Source organism: Octopus bimaculoides, chromosome 15 (assembly GCF_001194135.2).
Source record: "Octopus bimaculoides isolate UCB-OBI-ISO-001 chromosome 15, ASM119413v2, whole genome shotgun sequence".
Taxonomy (NCBI): Eukaryota; Metazoa; Mollusca; class Cephalopoda; order Octopoda; family Octopodidae; genus Octopus; species Octopus bimaculoides.
This window is the reverse complement of record NC_068995.1, coordinates 15151453-15162995: the sequence shown is the minus strand read 5'-3', so window position 1 is coordinate 15162995 and position 11543 is coordinate 15151453. Positions and strand designations below refer to the sequence as shown.

Sequence of the window (11543 nt, the reverse complement as noted above, 5' to 3'; positions counted from 1 at the left end):
AAGTGGCTGAGCACTCCACAGACACGTGTACCCTTAACGTAGTTCTTGGGGATATTCAGCGTGACACAGTGTGACAAGGCTGACCTTTTGAATTACAGGCACAACAGAAACAGGAAGTAAGAGTGAGAGAAAGTTGTGGTAAGAGTACAGCAGGGTTCGTCACCATCCCCTGCCGGAGCCTCGTGGAGCTTTAGGTGTTTTTGCTCAATAAACACTCACAACACCCGGTCTGGGAATCGAAACCGCGATCCTATGACTGCGAGTTTGCTGCCCTAACCACTGGGCCATTGCGCCTCCACATGGGAGAAGTTATACAAATGAGAAATTTCTGGTGCCGGTGTCGTATGTGAATCTACATACATGTTTCTGGTATAGCTTGTGGTCTACATTAGTTCAAATGGTATAGTTTATGATCTCCACCGACTTTTTGATCTACATTTAAAATTCATCTATTTACTCACCTTCGAGTTGGTTTGGTATATAAACCAAAAAAAAACTTTTATGATTTAAGCACTTTTAGTCCTAAGCCCAATGGAAGAAGTCATGATGAGAGGCAAAAGAATTTTACACACAGGTTATTCGAGATGAATAACAAATAGTACACAAATAGTTACTGTATTCAGGTTTCTAGAATGAAATAAAAATCAATAAAAATTTTTCCTTTCCTTTTATTTTTTAAATGGCAAATTTATAACAGAATTTTAAATGTAGATGACAAGCTAGTCTAGATTTCAGTTGCTGTAGATCACAATGGCATGTAGACCACATACTACACTGACACCAAATTTCTTTTATATAATTTTAAGGTAGTAAAAATTTTTCTTTTGAAAATTAGTATTCATTTCATTTCATCATTTTGTATAAACACCAACAAATTTGATAAAAGTTAAATTATAATTATTGTATGTATAATCTATTTCTTGATATTTCCCAAGGTAGCAAAAGTATGCTTCCAAAGATATCCATCCTATGATGGGCAACACACTAGTCTTTCATTGTAACCTATTTTGAAGCATTTATTCATTAGTCTTGGTGATTCAGAAAAAAACCAAGTTAGTTTTTTTTATGTTTCCCTTTATTAACTCAAAATTTATATCTCACTTCTCCTTCATTCTGTCTGTATGTATGTTTGTATCTATCTATCTATCTATCTATCTATCTATTTTCTCTCCATCTACGTTTCTATTCACATGTTATATATAAAATTTAAAATATTTTTAAAAACTAATTTGGTAGCATGTAATTTGAGGGAAATTTGGTTGTTATTTCAAAAACAACCAAATCAATTTGGTAATCTATTTAAGATACTGGTGACAGAATGGGAGATATTTTGTTTTTCTTGGAAAAGAATACAAATGATAATGTACAGACTAAATAATGGACAAAGTAATAACATGAAAAGGAAACTTGACCACAGTATCAACATTATACATAAACACACACACACACACACACACAACAAAATACATATATACATATACAAGCTACTACTCTGAAGTCATTAATTACAAGTCTGGCTTAATTCATACATACGTAAGTGCATATGTATGCACATACAAATACTACATACATACATACATACATATATACATACACACATATATACATACACACATAATGTACCAATCAAGAAAGACTGGTAAATTGTCACTCCAAAGTATCTGGTCTACATGCAAAAACAAACACATAAATACATACATGCACACATACATACATAGAAATTGTATTCTACATATCTATATCCATATAACAAAGCTCTATCTAAAATAAAACAATCACAAATATCACAAAAAACACCACATAAAACAAATTCTTTTACATTCCACATTGACGACATCTTAGATTATTTGCAGCAAATTAGTGAATTAAAAACATTTTCCCCCTCAACCTGGCCATGACCTACCAGCTGAAACTATGATAGAATAAATTTGTTCTTTTTAACACAGAAGAGTTTTAAATATAATTAACTAAATTTCAACACTTTTATAAATTAATCAATCAACCATTGGCTAGAATATTATGTCAAAAAGTAGTCAGAATGCTACGTTAATAAAGAATGCTGAAAATATGAAGTAGACAGTCATAGTTCAGCAGAAATTTAGTAATCTATTTTGAATAGATATCACTGAATGTGTAAGTACCAAAAATGTTCTTAGTATGGATACCCTAAAACCAAGGTGCCACATAAAAAGCACTCGTGATGATGCCACTTAAAAAGCACTGGTGATGGTGCCACGTAAAAAGCACTCGTGATGGTGCCATATAAAAAGCACTGGTGATGGTGCCAGGTAAAAAGCACTGGTGAGGGTGCCATATAAAAAGCACTGGTGATGGTGCCACATAAAACTCACTGGTGATGGTGCCACATAAAATGCACTGATGATGGTGCCACATAAAGAACACTGATGATGGTGCCACATAAAGAACACTGATGATGGTGTCACATAAAAAGTACTGGTGATGGTGCCACATAAACGGCACTGGTGATGGTACCACATAAAACACACTGGTGATAGTACCACATAAAAAGCACTGGTGATGGTGACACATAAAAGACACTGGTGATGGAGCCACATAAAAAGCACTGGTGATGGTGCTATGTAAAAACCACTAGTGATGATGCCAGGTGCAAAGCACCCAGTACACTCTGTAATGTGGTTGGCATTAAGAAGGGCATCCAACTGTAGAAACCAAGCCAAAACAGAGTATGGAACTTAGTGCAGCCCCTGACGTGGCCAGCTCCTATCAAGCTGTCCAACCCACGCCAACATGGAAAACAGATGTTAAATGATGATGATGATGATGATGATGATGGAGTCTATCAGTAGAATTATAGGTGAAGTAATAAGTGAAAGAGAGGTAGAAAAATGAAGAGGAGAGTGTGAAAGTTCAAAGATGTAAAGACTATTGCAGTAGCTACAGAAGAGACATAAATAGGACACAATGAGCATCACTGAGCCAATAGTTGTTAAGGCTCAGGTCAGCACTTTAATGAGCAGACATAGATCAAGGGAGTTCTAGGCATGACAAAGGAGTTTTTGGCAAATGTTTTCTTGGTCACATTGCTTTGAATGAAAAGATACATCGTAGAATAGTGAGGACTCTTTAAACCTTTAGCTGATAAACTGATCATATCTAGCCCAAATATTCTAGCTATTTTATGTTCAAAACTGAACAGATCAAATATCTCACACCTACCCTACTATGTCATTCTAAAAACAAACAAGTGCATTCAGCCGTAACATCTATACCAAACAGACCTTGCCAGTGCTGGTGCCATGTAAAAAGCACCCAGTCCACTCTGTAAAATGATTGATGTTAGGAAGGGCATCCAGTCATAAGAACTATGCCACAACATACAGTGGAGTTTAGTGCAGTCCTCTGGTTTGCCAGCTCCAGTCAAACTGTCCAACCCATGCCAGCATGGAAGATGGCCTTTAAATGATGACAATGACATCATCAAAATCTCAAAGCTACAAGATAATGCATGATTAATTTAAAACAATGTGAATAAATAAACATTATATTTGACAGACTAATGAGTGCTAGAGGGTTGAATCTTACAGGGTATACAAAGCAAATTCACTAGTGCTATGATAAAATGCACCAGGTACTCTTTGTAACGTAGTTGGTGAACAAGCAGGGACAGTGCAGAGCCAAAAGGACTCATAGTAGAAGCCTACATAGTGGAAATGTACCCAAAACCATGTAGATGAGAAGCAAACTTTTCAACCCTATAGCCATACCCTGGTCATGACAAACAATTCTCTTTCTCAGGCAAAGAGTACCTTAAGAACTACATTATCCAATGTGTCCTTCCTCTTCTTAAGAGAGAAGAATATGGTTTGAGTGCGGCTTGCGAAGACCTGTTGGGGCAAGCGAAAGCGAAATCATGATGGCACCTGTGCCCAGCGTCGCCTTCCTGGCACATGTAAAGACATTCAAGCGAGATCGTTGCCAGTGCCGCTGGACTGGCTCCTGTGCAGGTGGCACGTAAAATACACCATTTTGAGAGTGGCCGTTGCCTGTACCGCCTGACTGGCCGTCATGCTGGTGGCCCATAAAAGCACCCACTACACTCTCGGAGTGGTTGACGTTAGGAAGGGCATCCAGCTGTAGAAACTCTGCCAAATCAGATTGGAGCCTGGTGTAGCCATCTGGTTCACCAGTCCTCAATCAAATCGTTCATCCCATGCTAGCATGGAAAGCGGACGTTAAACGATGATGATGATGATGATGATCTGATAAGATGAACTACTTCAAAACAACTATCCAGTGAGGGTGTTTTGATAGGGGGTTAGTTTATGTCTTGGTCCAGTAGAATAAGAAAGCATTGTCAAGACCCCAATGCAAGATAATTTTCACAGTCAAATGTTCATATAGGTTACATATGTGCAGCAGGAAGTGTCAAGATTGTTTCTAAGTGAGACCTAGGGTCAGAAAATGAACTATCATCTGCAGTGGGTTAGATTAACTTGTGTGTAGGCTGTTAAGATAGACAGAAAACTTTGGAGATATAACTAAACCCAGAGATATACCCAAGTTGATGTAGTAATCATTGTTATATACTGTAATGCATATTAAATACTATATATATATATACACACTCACTTTATTTGTGTATCAAGGCTACCATTAGTTTCATCTTAACAAAATATCTCAACAATTCTTCAAGCCAATCACATAGAATCTTTATCCCCGAATGTGGTTTTGAGCACTCATTCTCATTGTTCAATATTTACATGTGTATGTGTGTATATGTACATGTATATATATATATATATATATATATATATATACAGGGTAGCCCAAAAGTAGGTTAACAGTTTTATCACATAGGCAATTCAAATTTCTTTTAAAACATTTTACGACATTTAAATTTCAATCTTACAAACAGAAAAGAGAGCTTGACAAAATTAACTAAATTAGTATAGAATAATGGCTTCATATTTTTTTACAATTATGATCTAAACTGTTAATATATGAATGTGAAAGAGATAGTTGTATAACTGTAAACCTACTTTTGGGCCACCCTGTGTGTGTGTGTGTGTATATATATATATATATATGTCATCATGCATTTCGTGAACAGTATCACCATTGGTTACAGAGTTTCCAGTGTGAAAGTTTCTGGTTTACAGCATTTTCAGTGGCAAAATAACAAGGGAATATCTGTTCAATTCAAGTAGAATAAATAAACATCAGTGAATGATACACATACACATTCCATCTACAAAATTCAATTGCAAGACATTGATCAACTCAAGGCTGCAGGAGAAGATGCCTATCCAAGGTGTCATATGGTGGGAATCACACCTGGGATCATTTCGTTGTGGAAACTATACAAACATGCCTGTATCCGCTTTTGTGCATGCGCACACACACAAACACAAACAAACAAATACATTCATGCTCTTCTTCTGACTGAATGCAAATATGTTTTCAGAAATGCTCAGAGAGAACCTATCACTTACGTTTGATGCTGTGCTGCTCCATTCCTATGTCCCGGACAAATTTCAGATGGAGGACATCTTCTGCAACAGGTCTTGATATTTCTTTGTCAAACACTTCTGAGAATTCTGAAATTACAAAGAGGAAAGGCATTATTCTCAAGGTCAGCCAAAAGAAAACAAAGAAAAAATATAATAATAATGAAAATATTTATTTATATAAGGGCATTACTATACATGAATGCCTCACGCTAAGAGGGACTCTAAGGTGAAACTACCATAATAAACACATTTTTACCGAACGCGTGAGGCATTCATGTATAGTAATGCCCTTATATAAATAAATATATTTTGGGGAAAAAATGATGGATTTTTCCCTTATGAGGTTTTTTTCACGCTAGTTACATGATAAATTCTTATAAAAGAATTCATCCTATCATGGAATAATAATGAAAATATATATTTACATGAACTGGACTATCACAGACACTAAGATGATGGTGACAAAATGACAGAAACAGCAGTGTATCAGATTAGATACTTTCTGACATTTTATTTCACACCTCTGCATTCTGGGTTCAAATCCTGATAACAGTTGACCATGTTTTCCCAGGGTCAATAAAATAAATGCCAGGCAATTACTAGAGTTGATTCATTCAATTATATCCTTGCCGTACAAAATTTTTATGGCCTTGTAATAAAATACAAAATTATAATGATTGATATTTGCTGTGAGGTAAGAAGCTTGTTTCCCAACCACAGGATTCCGGGTTCAGTCGCACTATGTGACACCTTGGGCAAGCGTCTTCTGTTACTGTCTCAGGTCAACCCAAAGCTTTGTGAGTGGATTTGGTAGAATGAACCTGAAAGAAACCCATCGTATGTGTGTGTGTGTGTGTGTGTGTGCGCACATGCACGTATCTTTGTGTCTATGCTTGCCTCCTCCCACCTGCTTGACAACCGGTGTTGGTTTGTTTATGTCCGCATAACCAAGCAGTTTGACAAAGAGACTGATAGAATAAGTGCCAGGTTTAAAAAGAATAAGTACTGGGGTCGATTCCTTCAACTAAAATTCTTCAAGGCGGTGCCCCAGCATGGCCGCAGTCAAATGAGTGAAACAAGTAAAAGATCTAAAGATGAGGTTAATAGCCTGAAAAATCATACTCTCTGATAAAAGACAACGAAAACAAAATTGATAAATGCTTACCTTCAACTGTCTGATGGTATGCAAAATGTAAGTACAAAAGGAAAGCAAGGTGAAGAATAGCAATAGCTGAACAGACAATTATTCGTTGAGAGTGTCCTGATGTTCTGGAGAGTATAACAAAGGCCTAAATTGCAATGAAAAAAAAAAAAGAAAAATAAAGACTATATATACACATATATATATATAAAATTTAGATTCAAGGTGAATTTGGTACTTAAGTTTAAGCACCAGAATTAAGTGTGGTGTTATCCATACAATTCCAAAAGAAGGTGATTAAAATCAAAATAAGCAACAAGGATATCCAAAGTTAATGCAGACCAATCGTTTCATGCGACTCCATTTATTTAAGCAATGTGAACATTACGTCAAATGTAAAATGCAGAGCAATCCTCAGCTGCACAAAGATATAGAAATTTGCTGAAATTTCATTTCAACAGAAGGACATATTATTGTAACTACATTTAAACTCTCCAAGTGGAAAGGAAGAATACAAAAAACCATTTTGACTTAGCCAGACCATACAGGCGAGTTTAAATGTAGTTACAAAAATATGTCCTGTTGAAATGAAATTTCAGTAAATTTCTATATCTTTGTGCAGCTGAGGATTGCTCTGCATTTTATATTTGACGTAATGTTCACATTGCTTAAATAAATGGAGTCGCATGAAACGATTGTACTGCATTAACTTTGGATATCCTTGTTGCTTTTTTTGATTTAATATGGCGTTAGGAAGGGCATCCAGCTGTAGAAACTCTGCCAAATCAGATTGGAGCCTGGTGTAGCCATCTGGTTTCACCAGTCCTCAGTCAAATCGTCCAACCCATGCTAGCTTGGAAAATGGACGTTAAACGATGATGATGATGATATATATATATATCCATTCGTTTTTCTGCCTTTTTCCATGCTGGCAGTGTGTTATAGATAGGTGCCCTTTCTGTGGACAATCCTTACTTCCGGACTTCTATTTCTCATCCTCATCAGCATCGACACTAAATTCAGCTTAACTGTGAATCTAGCCAGAGAGTCCCTGCATGGCCACTCCAGGTACTAGAAATGGCAGCCAAATCTTTCTTTCTCTACTCATGCCTTCCCATCCGTTTTTGTGAATGAAAAAATGAAAGTGGACACAAGAGTGGAGTAATTAAAAAGATGACTGAGATAAAATATCCACTGACAGTGCTGCATGAAAACATAATAGTTAAGCGTAGACAGCCGGCATGGGAAATAATTTAATGAGAACTAATCATCCAAATGACTGTAAAGTTAAAAATAAAAAGGATAAGAGAGATAACTCAAGTATTTCTAATTAGATGGTTAATGTTCAATAGATGAAATGTGTTAACACCAACTTAACTATATTTTTCATGTCAATGAGTAATTAACTTTAGTAACTTCTTATTTTTTTACCACAGTTAATAGTAACAATTTCCAATTAGTCATCATCATTTCAACCATCTGACTCCCAAGTGTGGTTCAATCTTTAGTGACGCCACCGAACTGTATGTGTGTTTGTTGTTAATCACTTCCTGCTACCAAATGCTAGCCACTACCTGGTCTTCAAAGCCTGTGTATCCATCCATCACACAACTGCACTGAGATGATGACAGGTCTTTCTGAATGCATAGAGATTCTGATTTCGTTGTTTGTCTTGGCCAACCTTAATACCTCCTTCCAGTCTATGAAGCTGGAATTTAAGGCCAGAGAACTCGAATAAATACAAGGGATCTTGTCTGATAATCTAACAATTCCACTATTCCATTGTTTGGATTGGCACTTTATTTACTGACCTTCACCCCACAAAAAACGTAAGGTAAAGTTGACCTCAAAGTGCAGTGAGTTTCAACAAATATCACAACACATTCTAGCTGACACCCTAATGACACCATCAATTCATGGCCTAAACAAAACTATTAGTACCGAATAATTTTATCAGCTCCAGACTTCTAATATTTTATTAGTATACTGTTATATTTGAAGACACATTAACCTCTCGTTACCGTATTTATTTTGAGATGCTCTGTGTTTCTTTCAATTAATTTCAAATATAACAAAGAATTTAGTAAAATAACTTAGTTATCATTAAGCTAGTGCTAGGAACATAAATTGTGATTAAGATTTGGTGGAAGATTTTAATTCAAAACTTATGAAAACAAGACATTTGAACTAGAGCCAGCAGCAGTTTCAGCCAGGTTGGTAACAAAAATGTTAACAAAAAAAAACAAAAACAATAAGAATAACAATGAAATCAAAGAACTGAATCAAGGACTTGCCATTCGTGCAGTTGAGAGGCCACCAACTAGGGCCCATAACATATAAAACAGGATGTGACTGTGGGACGTGTGTGTTACAGTGCTCACAAATACAACAATACAATGGCCAAACAATCCATAGCCCTAGGGAATAGAAAATGAGAGAAAATATAATAATAATAATAATAATAACAACAATAACAACAATAACAATAATAATAATAATAACAACAATAACAATAATAATAATAATAATAATAATAATAATAATGATAATAATAATAATAATAATCTGTTCTACTAAAGGCACAAAACCTGAAATTTGGACTAGTTGATTACATAAACCCCAGTGTTTCACTGGTACTTAATTTATTGACCCTGAAAGGACAAAAGGCAAAGTCGACCTTGGTGGAATTTGAACTCAGGTGAAAATGGATGAAATTCCACTAAGCATTCTGCCAGCTCACCACCTTTGCAATAATAATAATAACAAGATGGCGGGTCAGCAATTTTAAGAGAAAGGGTTACATGATACCACTGACCCGCTGTATTTGATTGGTAGACCATAGCAGGATTTGAACTCAGAACACAAAGAGCTGGAGTTAATACCACAAGGCAACCCATCAAACATTCTGAGAGCCCCCACCAATCTATAGCCTTGGTTTGGTACATTTTTTTAATCAATTCTCGAAAGGATGATTTGAAACCAGGGTGCACAAAGTCAGAACAAATATAGTAAAGCATTGCATCTGATGTTCTTGTAGCAAGGCCTAGAATTAAAACCTTACAACTTTAGTAACCAGGATCAGACCACACATGGGTTAGGCAACATGTCCTGAATATCACCCCATATTAGAGAATGTTTGATTTTGTTCCAGTAATTCTTGTGCTTTTGTAATATAAGCAACGATATGTACAAAACAAACATGAGCACTACACTTCAGAAGCATAAGCAACAAACCGTTTAAATGGAAAATTTCCTTGGCTGGAGCTCAGCCCCAAGTTCAAGGATTCTTTCCCTAGGACGGACAGAGCACTATTCTCACCTCACATGCAAAGCTAATCCCTTCTTTTAATAATGTAATTACAAACTACATTTGTTCTAGTACACAACTCTCCATTACTGGCACTCAACAATGCCAAAATGTAATTACTGTAATATATGTAAGTGGCCCTCGTGCCGGTGGCATGTAAGAGCACCCACTACACTCTCGGAGTGGTTGGCGTTAGGAAGGGCATCCAGCTGTAGAAACTCTGCCAGATCAGATTGGAGCCTGGTGCAGCCTTCTGGCTTGCCAGTCCTCAGTCAAATTGTCCAACCCATGCTAGCATGGAAAGCGTACGTTAAACGATGATGATGATGATGATGATACTCCAATGACAATAAATGTAACTAAACAATGTTTTATCAATGGGACAACACGCAGTACATCATCATACAAACATATCAAGGTGTTTGGTGTTTCTAATTATCACAACACAAATATATGAATGTAAGACAGTTTAAGGTGTCGCCAGCTTTTTGTATTCTTTCTCACATTGTCATAATACTTTGCATGCTTCAGTCTCATGCCACTAGATGTTTAAATGTCTGTTTGAGATGAGTCATTGTTACTTACTTAGGATATTTACAATTTAATTATAATTTTTCAGAATATCTTCATCTTTAACCCTTTAGCATTTAAACTAGTCATATTCAACCCAAATATGCTACCTATTTTATGCTCAGACTGGCCAGATCTGGCCTCTCACACCCACTCTGTAATGTTGTTCTAAAAATAAGCAATTACATCATTGAAATCTCAAAGCAATGGGATAGTGTATGACTAATTCAAACTGATGTGAATAAGTAAGTATAACATTAGACACAGTAACCTGAGTGCTAAAAGGGTTAAGGATCAAGATATTTTACAAACTTACATCTACAGTACAAAGTAAAACAGAAATGAAAATGCTGAAAACATTATAAGCTCATTACAAATATAAACAACATACCAGCATAGAAAGGACTTGTATCATAGTGACCTGGATATTACAGAGATAGGACAAAAGGAAAATTGCACTAGAAGCACCGAACCAATAGGAGAAACAAACCAAGAAAGATGTGCCCATTAGAGTGCCTTCTTGCTGAAATTGAAAAAAAAAAACATTTCCCAGTTCAGTTTAACTTTTTAGCATTTAAACACCAGCCATATCCGGCACAAATATTTTATCTATTTTTGGTTCAAACCAGCCACATCCAATCCCTCACACCTACACTACATTGTCATTATAAAAATAAACAATCATATCACTAAAATCTTGGTGGCTGTGTGGTAAGTAGCTTGCTTACCAACTACATGATTCTGGGTTCAGTCCTTCTGCGTGGCACCTTGGACAAGTGTCTTCTACTATAGCCTAGGGCCGACCAAAGCCTTGTGAGTGGATTTGGTAGATGAAAACTGAAAGAAGCCCGTCGTATATATATATATATATATATATCATCATCATCATCATCATCGTTTAACGTCCGCTTTCCATGCTAGCATGGGTTGGACGATTTGACTGAGGACTGGTGCATCCGGATGGCTACACCCGGCTCCAATCTAATTTGGCAGAGTTTCTATAGCTGGATGCCCTTCCTAACGCCAACCACTC

The 11543-nt window shown here is 36.3% G+C and overlaps 1 protein-coding gene across 2 annotated transcripts in view; it reads right to left on the bottom strand.

The window, feature by feature from the left end:
- Positions 1-11543, bottom strand: part of LOC106876865 (protein YIPF3) — a 35178-nt gene that overhangs the window by 6491 nt on the left and 17144 nt on the right. Inside the window, exons 7-10 of one of the 2 annotated variants that reach the window (XM_014925604.2) lie at positions 10902-11033; positions 8928-9050; positions 6658-6781; positions 5475-5579 (exon numbers count right to left, since the gene is read on the bottom strand). In XM_014925604.2, the coding sequence (XP_014781090.2) occupies positions 5475-5579; positions 6658-6781; positions 8928-9050; positions 10902-11033 (484 nt within the window). The remainder of the gene's footprint in view (positions 1-5474; positions 5580-6657; positions 6782-8927; positions 9051-10901; positions 11034-11543) is intronic. The other variant, XR_008265607.1, reaches the window with a different exon arrangement.